The 20,687-nt window shown below is 39.7% G+C and overlaps 1 protein-coding gene across 1 annotated transcript in view; it reads right to left on the bottom strand.

Annotated features, from left to right (window-relative positions):
• AIG1 (androgen induced 1) overlaps positions 1 to 20,687 on the bottom strand; it is a 78,594-nt gene that overhangs the window by 38,077 nt on the left and 19,830 nt on the right. The window contains exon 3 of the mRNA XM_053382073.1: positions 16,755 to 16,856. Within this exon, the coding sequence (XP_053238048.1) occupies positions 16,755 to 16,856 (102 nt within the window). The remainder of the gene's footprint in view (positions 1 to 16,754; positions 16,857 to 20,687) is intronic.

The raw sequence follows: 20,687 nt of genomic DNA, 5'->3' as shown, positions 1-20,687 counted from the left end.
AATGGGGATATTGGGCACCCCTGTCGTGTCCCTTTTTCAATAGCAAATTCTTCTGTAACCACATTATTTACAATCAATTTTGCTTTTTGTTCAGAATAAATTGCACTTATACCGTTCTCAAAACCTTGGCCTACCCCCATCCCTTGGAGATTCTTTTTCATAAAACTCCAAGAAATATTGTCAAAGGCTTTCTCCGCGTCCACAAATATTAGTACTGCCTTAGCGTTAATATTAACTTCCAGTAACTCCATAATGTCTATTATGTTTCTCACATTCTCTGATAAATGTCTTCCTGGAAGAAAGCCCGCTTGGTCTTTGTGAATCTCCCCCACCAAAACTCTTTTCAATCTTTTTGCTAAAATGTCTGCAAAAATTTTGTAATCCACATTGAGTAATGATATAGGGCGGTAGTTCTTGACCTGGTTCTTCTCAGTCTCTGACTTTGGTATAAGTGTAATATAAGCTTCTTTCCACGATTCAGGTGCCTTTTTCCCCTCTAAAATTTCATTACAGACCTCCTTCAACGGTTGTATAAGCCATTCTTTCAAAGCTTTGTAATATCTGGAGGTTAGTCCATCGGGTCCTGGAGATTTTCCCAATTGCATACTTTGAATGGCTCCCTCAATTTCTTGATCAGTAATTTTTTGGTTTAAAATCGCTTTACTTTGTTCAGAAATTTTTTGTAATCCATATTTTTTAAGAAATTCTTCTATTTCTTTTTCGTTCACCAGCCCTTGTGCATAAAGTCTCTTGAAATAACTCTGAAAACAGTTTCTAATCTCATTTGGTTTATAAATGTTCTTTCCTTCCACTTCTAGGTTTGTAACTGTATTCTGTTTTTGTCTCTTCTTCAGTTGCCATGCCAGGAGTTTCCCACATTTATCAGCCGATTCAAATGACCTTTGTCTCATTTGTTTTATTTTCCATTCTATCTCTTGGTTCATCAAGTCCATATATTGTCTCTGGTAAAACTTAATTTCTCTCAAAATTTCATGTGACTTTGGTTTGGATCTCAATTTCTTTTCCCCTTCTTTTATCTTTTCCAAGATCTTATCCTTCTTCTCATTATGTCCCTTCCTTTTTATAGAGTTCTGTTGTATTAAAAATCCTCGCATGACGGCTTTACTTGCATCCCAAATTACTCTTTTTTCCACTTGTGTTCTCAGATTTATCTCAAAGTAGTCCTTCAATGCCTTCTGGGCCTTTTTATACACCTCTTCATCTCTAAATAGGGAGTCATTCATCCTCCATCTAAAGGATCCAGCTGTTGTTGTGTTCATTTCCATCTTTACGGCGTTATGGTCGGAGCAAGTCTTTGGGCAGATTTCCACTTTCTTTATCTTAGATGCCATTCCACTAGTTACCCAGATTTGGTCAATTCGAGTCCAGGTCATTTTTGCCTCAGAAAAGAAAGTTCCCTCTCTCTCAAGAGGATTCCTTGTTCTCCAAATGTCAATCAGGTTCATGTTATCAGTCATTTCAAAAAAGGTCTTAGGTAGTCTCCCATCTTTGGAGACCACCTGTCTTTGTGCTTTGTCCATATTTGTAGAGACCACTCCATTCATGTCTCCCATTAAGATTACATTATAATCCAAATAGTCCATTAATGTCTCATGCAATTTCTTAAAAAATTCTGACTTCCCTTCATTCGGTGCATAAACTCCTATAATCAATAGTTTTTCTCCTTGAACTTGAATTTCAATTGCCAAATATCTTCCTTGTTCATCTTTAAATACAAATTTAGGAACCAACTTTTCCTTTGCATAAATCACCACACCTCTTTTCTTCACTTTGTCCGATGAAACAAATTCTTGTCCTAATCTTTTGTTAATAAGAAGTTTTCGGTGAACTCTGGTCACATGAGTTTCTTGTAAACAAATCAAGTCCAATTGTTCTTTTTTCAAAATATGAAAAACCTCACGTCTTTTTCTAGGGAGGTTCAGTCCATTACAATTCCAGCTTAGAATTTGCAGAGACATCTTGTTATTTATTTAGTTACTCCCCCAGCTGCTCCCAGCAAGTCTTCTTCTGTTGGTGTTTTGATCCCGAAGGATAGGTTTGAAATGTCTGGTACTTCTGTTAAGTCCGTAGGTTCCACCGTTCCCTTCAAAAGGTCCTCCTGGTTCCTTGCCAAAAATTGTTCTTTGTCTTGCACTGATTTTATCTTGATTTTCTTTCCCTTATAGTTGAAGGACAGGCCTTGTGGAAACTCCCATCTGAATAGTATGTTGTTTTTTCTTAATAAGGTGACCAAATCCTTGTAGTAGGTCCTCACTTCCAGGACGTATTTAGGAATGTCTTTAAAAATCTGCACACGAAAATCTTGAATCTCAAGGGGTCTTTGAAAATGTAAGTTTAGTATCTTATCTCTCTCCTCCTGAGATCTCAGAGTTATCAAGCAGTCTCTTGGACTCTTTCTGTTTTGTCTCCTGCCCAATCTAAAAGCAGTTATTATTTTAAATTCCTCTTCTTTCAAATCGTCCTGCCAAAATTCCAGAAATTCTTTTGTAAGAAATTCTATCAGATTGTCTTTTTCATTTTCTGGAATTGATCTCAATCTCAAATTTCTATTTTTCCTCTGTAATTCCATTAAAGAGAGGGCCGCCTCATGTTCATCCAGCTTTTTACTGACCGGTACCAATTTTTCCTGTACATTTTCTACAGAATTTTTTGCCTCTTCTGCAGAAGTTTTAGCCTCCTCTGCAATTTTTCTAGTTATTTCATTTTCTTTAACTAATTTATTTATTGTCTCTGTATTTAAATCCAATTTTGTTGACAGCTCAGACAGCTGTTTGGAATTTTCAGTGCTCTGCTTTGTGAGCACTTCCAAAGATTCATTTATTTTTACTAATGCCCTTGTCACTGTCACTGTATCCATAGAGGGAGTTGTAGCAGCTGCAGCTGGATTTGTAATTGACCCCCTTCTTTTAAGTTCAACTTTACTCTTAGCTCTTGTTATTATTCTCTCTTCTGTTGGGCCACTCATCCCAAGGTCGTTCCCACGGGAATTACTTTCAGTTGGAAAATTCCACAAGTCTATTCCTTGCAATAAAGGTAATAACAATTTCCCTGCAGCCTCTAGAGGGAGCAGTCCAAAGTTCCTATTGCAAAACAGCAGAAGCTCCTTTCAAAGGCAACAAAAGTAATAACCAATTGTTAATTGTATCCAAATAATGGCAAATTGTAACTTTCCAGAGTGCCAGACTTGCCACCAATAAAGTCTTAACTTGTTATAAATGGGCAAAGCACCAACTTTGTAACTTTATAGCAACCTCCAGTGACAGCTCTCAGTCCCGGTGACTCACTTTCCAGGCAGCCCTCCCCAAGGGCTCAAGACGGCAGAAATTTCCCCTTCTATGCTTTCTCCATGCAGGAAAAATAAATCAAAAGTCTCCCCCCCTGCTCCTGCCTGCTAAAAGGGGGGATTAAGTCCAATGTTCGAGTCCGTCAATTTTTAAAGCTGCTTCCTGTCAAATTGCAGCCTCCTGTTTCGTTGCTTTGCTTACATGCAGTCCGAGGAAGGCAGACTTCCTTATTTTTTGCCTTCTCCGTTTTCAGCCAATTTCTATGTTTCCTTTTTAAAATTTTGTTCCTTCTTACTCACGGATAGTCCAATTACGTTCCGAATGTCAGGAAGAAATCGACGCTCTCCGTCAAATGGCAGCACGGCTTCACTTCGCGGGCTGGGTAGCGGCTCTCAGTACCGCGCTCCCCGATGCCGCTCCGGAGCCTTTAAAAAGACTCCTTTGCAGTGAGGGGGGGCGCTTAAGGTACCCACCGAGCCTCCTTGCTCCCAGGCTTCTGCGCCTGAGATTTTAGGGGTCCCCGCTTCGCCGTAGCGGTCAGACCCGAACTCGCGAAGCAGCCTCCTGGAGCGGAGCTCAGCAGGAGGCAGCCATTAGACGCTGGCGCCGACCGGAAGTCGCTGGATCCAGGGTTTAGAAGAGTCTGGCATACAACCTACCCCCACCCCCAAACTCATAACAGTTGTGTTAGAGAGAAATAAAGGTGGGGCATGCAAAATGGCAAATCAAAGCAATTGATGCATTTACATTGACAACAAAATTTAAGTACAGTAAATGATTTTAAGGGAAAAAGGTAAAAACATAAATGATCCCTTTTTAAAAAAAAAAACAAGCATAAAAGGTTTCTGGGAAGAGTCAGTGTCAGTACAATCAATGAGACAAGCAGTGCGTTATTGGAACTTTGGAAAGAGTAGCAAAAGGGAGTCTGAAAGCATGAAAACCACCCACCCACCCACTCTCAGTAGCAACTATCTCAGAGGAAATTCTCTTCCTCCCCCTGCTCTTCCGACTACCAGCAGCTGCAAAAGATGTCTGGGAAGTATGGACAGGTGGTCACATATTTCATATTACATTGCAAAGGTCTAATTTTGAAGTGTGAAAGCAGACACTGATAACACTGCTTTCTCTGACTGGAGGGTGAATAACTCCTTTGCACATTACATCACATCATAGGTTTTGACAGTCTCTCACTATTAAAAGCAAACAATTGCCACAATCACTGGCAGGCAAGTGACTTTTGGGGTTGTATGTGAAAAGCAAACAGACCGGTCTTGCTGCAAGGCTTTGGAACAGGAGCTTCATAATCAAATTGTCATTGAAGCCGTCTTAAAAAGACAAGCAAACGTACACAAAATGTCTGATAGAAAATAGTCAAACGCAGCAACATTCCTCTTTCCCCACCAATAGTCAAACTTATTTGGTTTGTTCGCACATTTGATATTAGGATTTTTTTTAAAAAAAATAACACACAATTTCCTGTTTAAGCAAGCTTCGAACACCCTCACTACTATCCTGTGATGATCTCTGGATAATCAGATGAACAACAAAAAGAACTTATGCTTGTGAGACATCCATCATCAGTCGTCCCAGTCACAGGTTATCTTAAAACATTGCCCTTGCCTACTTCTAGTCATTCAGTGTGCTAACCAAAAAGCTGGGAAGAAATATAGGCACAAAACCTTTTTAGTGTCACAGAAAAGTTCAAAAAACTGGAAATCCTATTATTAAGTGGCATGCTTAATTATTGGTCACTAGTCTTATTTTCAAGATGACAAGTTGGAGGCGATGGAGGGGAGACTTAAGACACTCTCATCTGGTTAAGTGGTTGGTTAAGCTGGTAAGAGATTTCCTTCATGTTGTTGTTGTTTAGTCGTTTAGTCGTGCCCGACTCTTCATGACCCCATGGACCAGAGCAGGCCAGGCACTCCTGTCTTCCACTGCCTCCCACAGTTTAGTCAAACTCATGCTGGTAGCATCGAGAACACTATCCAACCATCTCGTCCTCTGTCGTCCCCTTCTCCTTGTGCCCTCCATCTTTCCCAGCATCAGGGTCTTTTCCAGAGAGTCTTCTCTTCTCATGAGGTGGCCAAAGTATTGGAGTCTCAGCTTCAGGATCTGTCCTTCCAGTGAGCACTCAGGGCTGATTTCCTTAAGAATGGATAGGTTTGATCTTCTTGCAGTCCATGGGACTCTCAAGAGTCTCCTCCAGCACCATAATTCAAAAGCATCAATTCTTCAGCGATCAGCCTTCTTTATGATCCAGCTCTCACTTCCATACATCACTATTTCCTTCATAAACCTTAATAAACTTTTTTTTTTTTTAGCATACTGCATCTTCTTCTAACTACAGTGGTACCTCGGGTTACATACGCTTCCTGGTTACATACGCTTCATGTTACAGACTCTGCTAACCCAGAAATATTACCTCAGGTTAAGAACCTTGCTTCAGGATGAGAACAGAAATCATGCTCCAGCGGCGCGGCGGCAGTGGGGGGTCCCATTAGCTAAAGTGGTGCTTCAGGTTAAGAACAGTTTCAGGTTAAGAACAGACCTCCAGAACGAATTAAGTACTTAACCCAAGGTACCACTGTACAGAAATTCACATTTGTTTGTGATTATTCACAGGATTATTCAGGATATATAATCGCAAAAGAATGTAAGTTATTTCAACACTATGGAGTAATAAAACTTTAGTTAAAGCATTTTAATTATCATTGACTATTAGCTACATGAATAACAATCTGAGGTGAACATAACAGGCTGGATCCAGGATTGTTGAGACCAGAACATCACTAACTGGATGCTTCTGCAGGTGGATGGGATGGAGAAGACATTAGGCATGAAAAGGCAGAAAATTGTGGGAGACTTTCAGGTACCAAAAGAATGTGGCTGGCTTCAGGTTAGGATTGGTGAACCTGTCTCTCTCCAGAAACCATTGGACTCCAACTCCCATCAGCCCCAGCCAACATGCTCTGCCAAAACCAAGAAAAACGGAACAACAGGAGTTCATTCAGACCAACCCCAATCCCAGAACAATATCACTGTCCACATTCAGACCGTATAAGTATATGAAAAATCAACACAGCAGTAAGATAAACATTAATCATGGAATAATAAAGAAAAATTACAGGGTGGGATCCGATGTAGTGACAACAGCCTTCTAGTTGTGCAACAGGGCCTCTCCTTTATCTCCTCCCCTCTGCAGCCCCTTGTGCACCCTTAAAATTTGCAATGGAGGGTTCAGGGACCCTTCGTAACAGATCTGAGGGGCACATCAGGAGCCAGAATGGGAGAAAAGGTGCTGGACATCCTGTTGCACAAGCAAATTTCTTTAGGCAAGTGGGTGGACATCACTGGATGTCACCCATATTGTATTAGAGTGGGTCACTGACAGCACAATTTAATGCATGCTTACTCAAAAGGAAATCCTTTGGTGTTCAAAGCGGCTTACTCATAAGTAAGTGTGTACTGAATTGCATCCTGAGATATCAGGGCTCATGAATTACATTATATTTTGTATGCAATTGTGCTATATAGATAATATATGGTTAAAAATGAGGCAGCTATTGAAAATAAGGGCCAGATTCAACTAATCCAGTGCCCTAGCAGTGCAAGGACTCCTGCCAGTGTAATGGGGCTTGTCCCTTTTTCCTGCTCCCCTGCCCCCTTACACTTCCCCCATATCCACTTTGGAGGGTCAGGAGAACCCCCACAACAGCACAAGTTTATTCCATTTGGCAACACCGAGTTCCCACTTTTTATTTTATGTGTGCTTTCTGAAAACACAGAATCTAACCCTTAAGGTGTGGGATAATTTATGTGGGAAGATTTATGAGGAAATATTCAGTTATTACTTTTCATCTCCTTGATCCTGGATGGTTCATCTTTCAGGACAAGTTGCAATATTCCTACACGATAATATTCCTACATGCTGTTGTGAGGAGGAAGCAGCAATGCTGCCGTGTCTGTGTAAGTCTTTGCAGAAGGACAGAGCAATAAATCAGGTCAGGCTGGAGGTCACTCTCCTCTCAGCATGCAGAGATAAAGCAGAGTGCTGTGTGGAAGGCGTGGGCTTCATGAAGAACTCGATAGAGGAAAGATGAGAGAAGCAGGAGACTGGAGAGGAGGAGGAGAATTGTCAGGATGCATTCCACTTCACTTGTGGGGTGGGTAGCTTGGGGGAACGGAGATAAGAGGATAGAGCCCTGTAAAGCAGCATCCAATGAAAGGTGAGAAGAGAAATGGATTTTGGAGGGGGGTCATATTTTGAGCAAATAAGAAAGGAACAAGAAAAAGTTATTGGAGTCAAGATCTGGTATAACAAGTTCAAGTGGTGAGCCTATAGCAGGATATTTGAGGAAACAGCGGAGGAGTCCAGCGACAAAAATGGAGTCTGGGTTCTTACAGCAATGGCCCCACTTGGTATACCTGAAGTAACAGTACTTTGGTGCTCTGAGGATCCTCTGGGGATGGATGAATATAACAAGTATGGTTACAGTTATTATTTGCCTCATGGCCACCTCTCTATCCAGAAATAATGAACTAAGCATATCCAACAAAACCACAATATTTCTCTCTCTCTCCTGGGATTGACTAGATCATGCTTGTATTCTATTATGGGAGATCTCGGCTACTTTTCCTTCCGTTTTCTGCAAGAATCCAATACTGCAGACCTAGATTTTATACACACACACACATATGTGTGTGTTGTTTTTTTAAAATTGCCAGCACTTTTAAATTCAAAGCAGCACTTGAGAGCGAAGGAGAAAACCAGAAGGGAGCATGCTAAGGAAACATAGGGAAATGGCAATCTAGCAAAAAATTTTTAAAAAATAAGGGCATTCAAGGACAAAGGGAGCCAAACATGTCAATCATAGGTTGCTTCGGTGCCAAAAAAATTAAAATAGCCTTTTCTGTATTAGTAACAGTTATCAAATCAAACAGTCTGAAATGTTCAAGGTTCCCCTTTGCCCCCATTTTACTGGGCACACTGCTGTTCTTGCCTACAGGTGAAAACTCACAAATTGCATAAAATACAGTTCCATATGAACAACTTTCACACTCACAATGCCTTCTATTGGAGCGTCATTGTATTTTCTTATACAGTAATGTTATTTCCAGGGGGGGGATGAATTGCCCATTAATATAGAAATGAAAATATGCAAGTATCCATGGCTACTGTTGTGATCCCAGCAACATCATTTGTACAGCTGTGAATATTTGTTATATTGCCAATTACGGCACAGCCACAGCACTAGGGAAATGACTAGCAAACACTGGTGCCTTATTTGGAAGGGGGTATTTTCCAAAGTAGATGCAAACTTTTATTTCTGACTTTGCAACCTTTGCAATTTCACTTAATTTTTTTCCTCCCAGCAGATGACCACTGAGAAGCATTTGCAGTTTTTTCTTTCAGGGCAATCAGATACAAATGACTGACAGAGAGGTGTCCAGTAATGACAGATTGTATAGATCAGGCATCCCCAAACTCGGCCCTCCAGATGTTTTGGGACTACAATTCCCAACATCCCTGATCGCTGTTCCTGTTAGCTAGGGATGATGGGAGTTGTAGTCCCAAAACATCTGGAGGGCCGAGTTTGGGGATGCCTGGTATAGATCAAAAGAACAGTCTAATGTGTGTGATTTCTTCAAGATTTATGTTATTTTTATCAACATTTCTAATTTCTTGCTCAGTATTCTGAAATCCAGGTGAAGTGGAACATTGGCTTAACCACAACAGAGCATTAGCAAACAACTGAAGATGACAAAACTACAATGGGGAAACCAGAAGACAGAGGATGTGTTCCTGAGGCTCATTTCCAATTTTCAAACCATGGTTAGGAGAAGGGAGCTAATGCAATGCCTGTGCTGTATCCCAATGGGATGCAGTCCTCATTTCTTTACAACAAAGGGACAGGGTTATTTTGAAGCAGAAGGCTGGAGACTATAGATCTATACTGGGATTGATGCATATCTTCTCCCATGTTAATCTGCCGTTGTTTACCAAGTCTTGGTCTCATATGCTATGTACCCAGGACATAGCCACATGGAGTATATCATCATCATGCTATAAATAAATAATACTGATTACTGCTTCTAGGCAGTTGGGATCCAAATAATTACTTTAGGTGTGCTTAAGGACTTGGGCATATGCACTGTGGTTTCTGACTTGTTTTCTTTTAACAGCAAATGCTCATAAGCCATATTAAGAATCCATTTTGGAAATCTGCCCATTTTCAAAAGTGTGTTGCCGTGTGGTACTGGGGTGAGAGGACAGTTGCTGTTCAAGAAATGGAATTAGTTGCGAGTTGTTCGGATCCTTGCCATTTAAAACTTAAGCCATTGCATTTCTCTCTAATAGCATGAATGCATGAACAAGTATTTCAGGCATATACTAATGCAACTATCCAGCAATCAGATAACCGAGAACAAATTAGATTCAGTCAAAGCCTCAGATATGTACTAAACATATTATCATAATAGTTTTGTTTTTTAATGGCTTTATAGTTTGGAGGGTGAAACATTCATACTCCCTTTAAGTTCAGAATATGCAGGAAAATGAGAGAAATTTCTTCGAAAAATCAGTTACTCTCTGTGACAATTTTAATAGGAAACTTAATGAAACTGCAAGAATGTATGCCTTGTTGGGCTAAGTGAAATGTCAGACCTTCATTATATAATCTGAAATATTTCTCTGTTCCTTTGTAAGCTTTCTACCCAGTAACGTAAAGCACATATACTTGCCAACATGGGCTCCTTTGGGAGGAAGGGCAGGATATAAATTTAATAAATAAAATTAAAGCTTGCCAGTCTACTGCTATTGTCACCTCCTCCTTTCAGTATGTTGTTTCCTCTTGTTTTATATTTTCCTGAAATTGACTAGATTTCATATATTACAAAAGACACTTAATGAAGTTAGCACAGTTGTTTGCTGCCTTGCTTCTGCTATACAAAGACACGTTTCTTAGTTTTAAATGCTTTCCCTTCTACCAAGATGCCATAACTGCCACATAGGTTGTAGATCTTTGGTGCCAGAACTTCCCCAGAACTCCAGTACTCTATAAAAACAAGTACCAAAGCAGCACAAGCTTGTGTCCAAGATGCCTGCTAATTTTTACCATGTTGAGACACACTTTTGAATAGCTCAATTTACAATGAAGCCACTTATCCCACTTAGCTGAGGCTTTATCAGTCTGCTCTTCTGCCATGAGTGCTTTCTTCCCTCCTCTAGTGAAAGTTATTGTTTAACCTGATTCGTATTTCTGAGTATCACCAAGAAAAAAGACCAACATTGTGATTGAGGAAGTCCAGTTTTCTTCCTGGCATAAATTTCAACAACGAATCCTACATTATGTACTTTTTCTCAAGAGTATTATAGCTATGCATACTCATCTCTCTCATATAAATACCTCATAATAATTCAAAAGATACTACAAAAAATGTGTTTGGATAAGATATAGTAGATCTGGACTCAAAGCAAATTTCAAGATAACTTCAAGAGAGCACAAACTTACAAACATTTCTGCAGGAAGTTCAGGTACCAATGCAATGCATATCTTAGTCTACGCTACATAAGGGAGGGCTCATATTGCCACCATTTCCCTTTTTTACTTATTAGTTTCACAAGAAATATATGTTAAGAGTACAATGCAGTATCCCACATTTGTATTAAGACTTTAGCATTGGTATGCCATGAACCACCCAGTCAGTAGTTCCTCCGATCTTGTAGAGCAAGCAATCTTCTGAGGCCTTGGTTTTCAACCAATTGTCATAGTGAACATCCCAATTCATGAAAATAATTGCCCACACCTACCCAATTGCAAATGAAGCAAACATTAGCACCTGACACCATTCATTGTAGTCTACTTCATGGGAGCAAGCTGTTTCAAGAAAGAAGGAAAGGTAAAGATCACACCAGGAGAACAGCATTTAATGTTTGAAGAAGTTGTGGAAGTAAGTCTTAACGAAAAGTAGGTATCTGCAAGGTGCTGTGGCCACTTGCACTCTTTGCCTCCCAGTTGAGACATACAACAGTTGAGTGAATATAGGCAACAATTTACCAAGTAATGACTTGCCATGTGCATGGATCTACTCAGTAATTCAGGAGGTATAGAACGTAAGAGAGCATGTTCACAATTTCATTCTGCCTGACCTCTGAAGACAGCCCACTGTCACTTTCAAACATCTACCATGAGCACATGGCAGGACAGAGTCATCATGCATCATGCATCAGGCCAGCTAGCAGGCAAACTCTGTGTTACAAAGATGTCTGCAAACATGACATGAAGACAGGCAACATTAAACTTGCCCTGTGGGAATCCCTTGCAGAAGACCGCAACGCCTGGAGACAATCAGTCAGGTCATCTATCCACAGCAGTGACCAAAGGAGGAATGACTGCTGGGAGGAGCGCAGAAAGAAGAAACACCATGGTGCACCAACACCAGCACAACCAGACACCTACATCTGCCCCAGTTGCAACGAAACATGAAGCTCCTATATCGGTCTCTACAGCCACAGCAGGCACTGCAACTCTCCAACAGTTTGAGTTCACCCCTGAAGACACACTCTTCTATTGAGACAGATTGATGCCAACAACCACATCAGCACTATAGCAATACCTCAACAGTCTTTATTATTTGAATGCAATGCTTTTTGCAGAAATGATGGTCGTTTCCTTAAGTAGAAAGAAAGATTTGCTGCTAACCTACAAAAACGTAAGTTGATTTCATTATTACCCATACATGATTTTCTTTCTTTTTGTACTCTGTTACAGACAGAAGGCTTTTTTTTGTGGGGGGGGGGTCACTGGACAGAAGTCCACAAAGCTCTTGCATATGTCTTCAATTGAAGGAAATGTTGCCTGCCAAACTTAAACCAAGTTGATCATAGGTTTATTTGGTGTGGTTTTTTTAAAAAACCCAACCTTAACACTACCACCAAGAATATTCTAAAAGCAAGTGAAGGAATCCAGTTGCTATGGAAGCAAATTAAACAAATAAATGAGCTACCATGAAATGCTAATATATAAATACATATTGTGGTCTGATTAAGTCACATTTGCCATATTTGTTAATTGTAAATAGGCAGGTTTTAGCTTACTAAGCAGGATTCAATGTGCAATGGAGAACATTACTTTTTTTAGTAAAAAAAATACCTTTGCAAATTGATCTGAATGCTTACCAAGGAAGGAATCTGAAGGTAATGCTATGCTATTTGCTACATGTGCAAAGGATAGTTGACAAGGAACTAGTGTGCTAAAGGAGGATAAGGAAACTGCATAGAAGCCTAATGATTTATTTGCATCTGTCTTCACAGTGGAGGATGTAGGGTTCATCCCTGTGCCTTAACTATTTCAGGAAAGGAGTCTGAAGAACTAAGGAAAATAGTGGTAACAAGAGTCTAACTCTTTTGCCTTACTGACAAATGGGCAAACCACCAGGTTCAAATGGCATCCCTCTAAGATTCATCAAAGAACTCAAATTTGAAATTGTTGATCTTCTACCCAAAATATGTAACTTGTCCCTAAGATCAGTAGCCTTCAGAGGACTGGAAAATGGCCAATGTAACACCAGTTTGTTTGTTTTTAAATAAAAGGGATCCAGGAAATTATAGGTAGGTTAGCTTAACATCTGTTCTGGGAAAACTGGTGGAAAGCATTAGTAAAGATAGAATGTAAAAGCATATAAAAAAACAAGTCTTGGTGAAGTAGAGGCAGCATGGGTTCTGCAGACATACGTATGATCTATCTAACCTCTTAGAGGTATCAACAGGTATCTATGCAAACTGGGTAAATGGGAAATACAACTCAATGTAAGCAAGTGTGGAGTGATACACACTTATCTCTTCTTGACCACTTCAATATGGACAAGTGCACTGCTGTATATAAGCTATGAAAAATATGTGTTAAAGGCTAGATGATCTTTGGAGTTCTGCAATTCTATGATTCTAAGAGATTGAGCATTCATTAGGAATTCAAGTTCAGAAGTTACCACCTGTAGCATTTCCCATTTCTTCCCTCTCCCTGCTGTTTTGTTATTCTTGCCTCCTTATTCCACTACAATATAGACCCATACAAATCTTATTCAACATAGTTATCATCATCTCAGCAACGATTAAACTGTAAACTATTTCAGATAAGCCAGAATGTAAAGAGGTTAATTTAATCAGAAATGGCCTCATTGCTATTTTTTTATATATATTAAATTTGTATAATGTCCTTCATCTGTAGATCTCAGGCAGTTCACAGCATAAAAATACAAGATAAAAGCACATTATCATTTAACCCCTATATACTGTGTGTCTTTATATATACGCATATCGATCTCTCTGTGCGTACAGAGTATTATTTATCCACCTTTTCTATATCACTGTTACTATTTCCCCTTAATGTGCAGTATCAGAAAATTAAAGCAGAAATTTTAGTACAACCGTGGCAGATTCTTACTTAGCTCATGTCATTTAACTGTCAAAGTCCCAGATATTATCCTGTGTTGGAAACTGCCCTGCGATTACTATGTTTGTTTGTTTTATTAACCTAATTTATAGCTCAAACAACATAGCAACATGCTGTGGTGGGTGGGCCTGGGGAATCTACAAAATGAATTCCATTAATTCTGATCACATGTTCCAAAGATAAAATTTATTTAAAATTAGTTGGTTTTTCAAACACAGGCACAAATATGACCAAGAACCTGATTCTGTGCTAGATATTTTGGAAGCTGGTCCAGTAGCCTACACCAAAGCAGCAATAGCAAGATGTACATATACTTTTAACTACGGGATTTTAGAAAAAACTTGTGGAACTGTAGGTGGGGATGGGGTTTGGTTGTAAGGTTACATCCTGAAAATGGGCTATGTTGAAATCGGCTGGATTTGTTTCTAAGTAAACTGTTTAGGACCAGCACATAAGCTTGAAAGCTTCTTGGAGCTCAGCCAACACAGCACTCTAAACCTGCATTTGTTTTAAATTAACCAAGAAATTCACGTATTTTAAAAGGACAAATATTCAGAAAACCATTAAGGAAGCTCGGCCTGTTCCTCCCAGCCATTTTGTTCTTTAATACTATCACCCTCCTTAGCTCTTTCCTTGAAAACATTCCTCTGTTTTTGATCTGTAATTAAAGCAAGGACAACAAATAACTGATGAATTACAAATAAGCATGAAATGGCAGAATTATACAAACCAAGGACTTGAGTTTCAAGGTTAATGGATGGGTGGATGGTATGTCAACAGTTGAGCCACATGAACATAAACAGTAAAGATGACTGTGGGGTTCATGCCCCTGAGGCCAGAAAGTTGCATTGAAGGCAGAGAGAAGAAAATTTTCAGTGGCATCCATGGCATAAATCCTATTTAATGGGTAGAATTATTGTAACATACTAGCCAAGGCACTCGGCTGCAAGTTAGAAAGCCCTCTATGCTAACCCCCTAGTTTCCCATGACAGCCAGTTACCGAGAGGAAGAGGGAGTTCAGTGTGGTGGGGATGCAGTGGCAAAGCCAATCTGCCTACCCCATGCCACCAACCGCTACTGCTAACTCCACTTACTGGCAATAAGACCCATTGAATTTGACCGGACTTACTTCTGAAAAGACTTGGTTAGGGCTTGTACTATAAGTAGTCGTAGGGAAGATAATATCTCTTAGCTTTGGTTGCCTATCTGTAATGTAATTAATGCTGTTCTTCTTTACAGAGTTGTTGTAAGGTTAAAATAAACCTGTCACTAGTGATAGTAGAAATTAAATCCTCAAACTACCGTATTCATTTTTGAATGATTCCTAAAATGGTTTATTGTGAACTACCTGAACCTATTAAGGTCAGTCCCTTAGTGCTCAGAACAATCACCCTAGCTGTTATTGAACACAACAAGTCAGCTAATTTACAGGTAACATTATTCCCTTATTTTTCATCTGTGTTTTTACCTCAAAAGCTGATGCCAAAATGATGGCTCTGTTCCTCTGTAAAGTGTTAATATGGCACCATGCTAAAAATAAGAGATTTCTCTCTATTACAAAGAAAAGGAAAGGGGGGGGGGACTTCATAATCTCATCCCAGATGTGATGCTATGATAGGCAAAGCATCAGACTGAATTAGAATTAGAATTATCAATGAAGATAATGAGATAGCTAACGCATCAGAAGCCATTAGGCAGTGAAGTGGTGAAAACCCCCAACAGCCAAATGTTTCTATAGTCATAGGAACATTTGGATAAGCAGAAACTGACAGGACTTAACCATTTGTTTTTTAAATGGCTTTTAATGAGGCCTGCTGCAATGTTAGAAGCTGGAAATAAAACAACATGCCAACCTACACTTCAAGAATTGTGTACGAACGATGTGATGTGACATCAAGTGTGCCAGGCACATTAGTGCCCCTCCCCAATTCTTTTTTAATTGAGACAGTTTTTCCCTCCTTTCCCTTTGGCTTCCCTTTTGGTATACTGCTTTGTTTGCCTGTGTTTTATTTGGAGGGCGCGTGTAGATATGTTTTTCCAGTTTTGGGAGGTTGGGGTAGAGCTTATGAGCATCACCAGTTTTTCTTCAGCAAACTGGGTATTTTGCGGTGTCTGTGATTTCTAGTTGTGTTCCCAAGGTCCAAAGGGTTGAGGACCCCAATCTAGAGCATTTCTGGTGGGGGGGGTCAGTAGAAGGTGATTTCCCCATCCCCTTCTCCCACTGGCAGCCCCCAATCGCTCCAAAACACCACTTCTGTTGGTTGGGACATCTTCCTGCATGAGATGGGCTGTGGGGAAAGAGATAATCACTGAAAACTAGGAGCGCTTTTTGGGTGACCCAGGGGGCCACCAGGGAGAGACTGTCAGGGGTGGGCACTTCTCTGTACAGAAGTATTTGTTTATATGAAAAGATAACACAGCAAAAGCCGTATTTTAAATTTTATCTACCATGTGTTCTAATATTCTTTGACTACAGACAACCAGAAGATAGCACCTGTTCCTCAGAAAATAGCACAATAGTGTTGAAAAATACTCTGGGTCACACACTTAGCCCTGTACACAAACTCACACTTCTTCTCCTGTCCCCACAATTGCAGTTATTAATTTCAGCAAAATGGGAGTCTTCTCCATGTGTGCAAGCTTCCTGTGCATTTTATGGAACTCATTGGTCAAGGGGCAGGGTAAACATGCAGTTCAGAGCCACCTCTCAAGATACTTATCTTCTACATGAACACCGCTCAAATCTTTGGTAAAAAAGATACCTTATTAATATTGTGTCATATACACAGCACAAGAACTTGCAAGTTAAGTTTAAATTAGATGAGGGTTGATCCTCCAGCTGTTACAGAAAACCTTTTCTTTCTCTCTTTTTAAAAAAATCCTCTCTGTAAACATCTTTGAATATTTTTCATTGTGCACATTTCAGCATATATGATCTCAACAATGAAATAAACCAATTAACAATGTTCTTTAAAAGCAAGGAAAGCGTACTCACCATTCCATGATTCAGCCAAGGTGGTATAAAATTATCAAGGAGCTTTGGGTAAACTAGTTCTCTGTCATAGATGTAGATGCTCCAAAACATTGTTACGACAAACTGGAGCAAGGAGGGAAACAGAAAGGAAAAAAGAAAATGTTTGTTCTTTGTTAAAGAAAGGCAAAGTACTGTATTAACATTTAACACTTCCTTTTAATGGTGTAAAAATAAATACTGCTGTTGTTCTAAGAGAAATTTCCTTTTAATTGATTTAAATGCACAGTATATATCTGGCATAACCCAATGCTGTGTCACTGGGGATAATCTCTCTGCCTATTCTCCAGATAGCGGTCTTGTGGTCAGAAGTGAATTTTGCCACATAAAGCCATCTATCCACACATGCTATCCTGAGACATAGAAAATCTGGAAATAGGCATAATATTAAAACATGGGAAATTGTTTTCTTCCCTTTCAAAATTTCCACATTTTTTAAATAAGTGAAACTTTAGGCAAGATTTCTTTTTAAACTACTCTTTAATTTATAAAAACATTAAGTTCTTGATTTGTCATCCAACAATTTGGTAATTTCATATTCCAAAAGCATGTACATCTTCTGTCCTACTTTTTATATTTAGGTTATAAAACACATATTTTGATATACAAGCCTCTGAGGTAGTAACAATCACACACAATTTTTGTGAAGTCAATAATGGTGACAAATGTGAAGGAGTTCATTTCGAAGTAGAGGGAGCTAGTAAGTATTGTCCTGATTCAAAACAAGAACAACTCGAATACCCTGCCCATCATTTACGGACACAGCAAGAACTGTAATCAAGTCATGCCAATGGAAATATGTTCCGTTTTGCTAAAGTCAAATGCATGCCAGCTGGCTTTATTGAGCAAGAAACAATGAATTATTATTGTTTATTAAATTTATATATTGCCCTTCATTCAAAGATCACAGGCCAGTTCACGAGAACAGGGATAATCTGAATGTACAAGAGAAATTATGTGGATTGCTGACAGGAGCTTCAGGTCGAGAACATGTGACACCGTTGTGAAAACATCTGCACTGGCTGCCCATCTACTCTGAGCCAAGGTTCAAGGTTCTTGTATTAATCTACAAAGCCCTGAACAACTTAGGTCCAGGGTACTTCAGGGATCGCCTGAACCCTTATATCCCAGCTTGATCACTGAGATAATCTGCAGCAGTGTCTCTGATCGTTTCCCCAAGTTGGTGAGGCTCATTTGACAACAATAAGAAACTGAGCCTCTAGTGTCATTGGCTCACTCCTGCAGAATACAACGCGGGTGCTGCTGCAGTCTAAACCACTGAGCCTCTTGGGCTTGCTGATCAGAAGGTTGGTGGTTCGAATCCCTGCAACGGGGTGAGCTTCCATTTCTCTGTCCCAGCTCCTGCCAACCTAGCAGTTCGATAGCATGGCAGTGCAAGTAAATAAATAGGTACCGCTCCGGCGGGAAGGTAAATGGCATTTCCATGCACTGCTCTGGTTCGCCAGAAGCAGCTTAGTCATGCTGGCCACATGACTCAGAAAACTGTCTGTGAACAAACATTGGCTCCCTTGGCCTGAAAGTGAGATGAGCGCCGCAACCCCATAGTTGCCTTTGACTGGACTTAACCATCCAGGGGTCCTTTACCTTTACACATCTGATTACTGATCTTTGTTTTTAACTTTGTTGTTTTTAACTTGTTATGCCCGAGCTTTCCAAACTGTGTGTCACGACATGTTAGTGTGTTGGCTGCAGTGTATAGGTGTGTCGCACAAAGGCTCTCCACACTCTTCCTAAGGCTGGAAAGGGGCTAGTTGAACCTCCGGTTTGCTAGTAAAACTGAATTACTGTGTCATGAAATGATGCATGTCTAGAAAGGGAGTCACCAACATGAAAGTTTGGAAAACTCTGTGTTATGCTTTGATTGTATGGCTTTATCTTATTTTTACTGTTGTAAACCGCTTTGATACATTTTCGTGATAGAGCCATAAGTAAGTAAGTAAGTAAGTAAGTAAGTAAGTAAATAAATTAGTTTATTGTGCTCCCATATTTCAAATGCACAGAGGATTGCTGTCATAGTTTGTAAGGAATAAGTGTTGCAAGTGTTGTGAATATGAACTAAATAGCCTACAATGGAGGTTCATTTGCCTGAGTTTTTGACGGGAACGTCTATTGTGACCTTTTCAATCACCCAAAAGCGGAACTTTTGCTTATGAAAACAGATCTTCTCTTAGCTATACAAGAAGAATTTGGGAGCTGTTCTCTCAATGCATAGCGCCCTAGCTTCAAATATATTTGTCCATCTGTTAGGATGAGTACTGATGCCTGCTCAAGCTAACTTAAGATTTGTGCCAGGAAAAATAAGTTATGATGGACCACATGCAAGGCACTGCAAGTAAAAATGCTCTGCAAGAAGCTCCCTTTCTTGTGCCAATACTGGGGTTGGCACACATCCCTCCCCCCCCCCTTTGCTGCAGTTGACATGCAACTGACTGAAAGGCAGGACAACGGAGAAAATGATACAAATCCCCCATTTTTCTGCAAGGGGTTAGGGTGACCTTGTGAAACACAACTGGCATATGAAACATATGCATCATGAAATGAACTTTCAGGGCTACATTAAAGAAACAAAAACAGGCCTGATATTAATGAATTAAAGTGAGTTGAGCTGAATCATAACGGAGTGAGTCCAACAGAGTTGGCGAGCACATGAAGTATCTTGTGAAGCAACGAAAACTTATACTTTGCCAGTGAGGTAAAAGTGAAAAAAGAGAGAGCAGAAGATAGGAAGTTCCATCTGTCTCCTAACCAAAGTCAGCCTATGGATGGAAATGGTTCAGCAAAACTGGCTGCAACCATCTGGTGTTCCAGGTGGCCAGATTTGTTTAACGAAAGCCCAAAACACAGGTATGCCTGGGGTACGAAAAGGATGCATAAAAGAACAATTCTAATTTTAGTCAGTTTCCACTCCAGAAAATACAGGCATGTAGCTATCACACGAATCAATTTTCTTTTCTTTACAAATGCACATACAACAATGGGTAGCTTTCTCTCTAACCAGGCCTTTGGCTAATTAACATTTTGTGGCCTTTTAAATGAGTTTTGGTTTTTTATGCATTTTGTGTTCTCATTTTGTATTTTTATGTTGTGAACCAGCCTCTGACCTTTGGATGAAGGGCATTTATTTATTATTTATTTATTTATTTATGCATGCCTTTGGATCCTCTACTCCATATTTCAGAGAGATCAGATTGGATTTTACAATTCAAATCTCTTACAAAATTAGAACACCCTACAAACCATCATGCTCCTCTAAAAATCCTGTGAAACCAGCCCAGAAAATAGCTGATAATGCTTTGAGAACTAATTAGTGCAGTAACTCTGAAGCTAATCAGAATCATAAAACAGTGCCTGACACATGTATCCAATCAACTGTTGAACACAGGAAAAAAAGACAAAACAGAGAATATGTGTTTCATGAGAACCCTGCATGGCTCCCTGTTGTGCAGCCTTTAAGCAGTCCGAAAACGTTTTTTCTTAATCCCACCAAGTTTTCTATTGATTTAATTGCTGGCCCTCTATATATGATTTTATCTGGTGCTGCTTTTATTATATTTGTTCAGTTCTTTAGTTTAAACATTTATATTGTAAACTGCATTGTAAGAACATGTCTTTATTAGAAATAAAATGAATGCAGAATACTGTTTTTCATCAGTGGCACCAATTGGATTCCATGGCTTTATTTGCAGGATGTAGCAAAGCTCTTCATCGTGAGACAAAGGCTTACATAATCATGCCCAATGCGTGGAAATGCTGCCTTGTGAACGTGCATAATGCATGAGGTTGTGACATTACTGTGAAGTCATGCAAAATTAAAATGTGATTTTCTGCATCTCCTGTGAGTTTCTGCATCTCCTGCAAATACATCCAGCAATCAGG

This window comes from Podarcis raffonei, chromosome 3 (genome assembly GCF_027172205.1).
Source record: "Podarcis raffonei isolate rPodRaf1 chromosome 3, rPodRaf1.pri, whole genome shotgun sequence".
NCBI lineage: Eukaryota > Metazoa > Chordata > Lepidosauria > Squamata > Lacertidae > Podarcis > Podarcis raffonei.
This window is presented reverse-complemented; position numbering and strand designations above follow the sequence as displayed.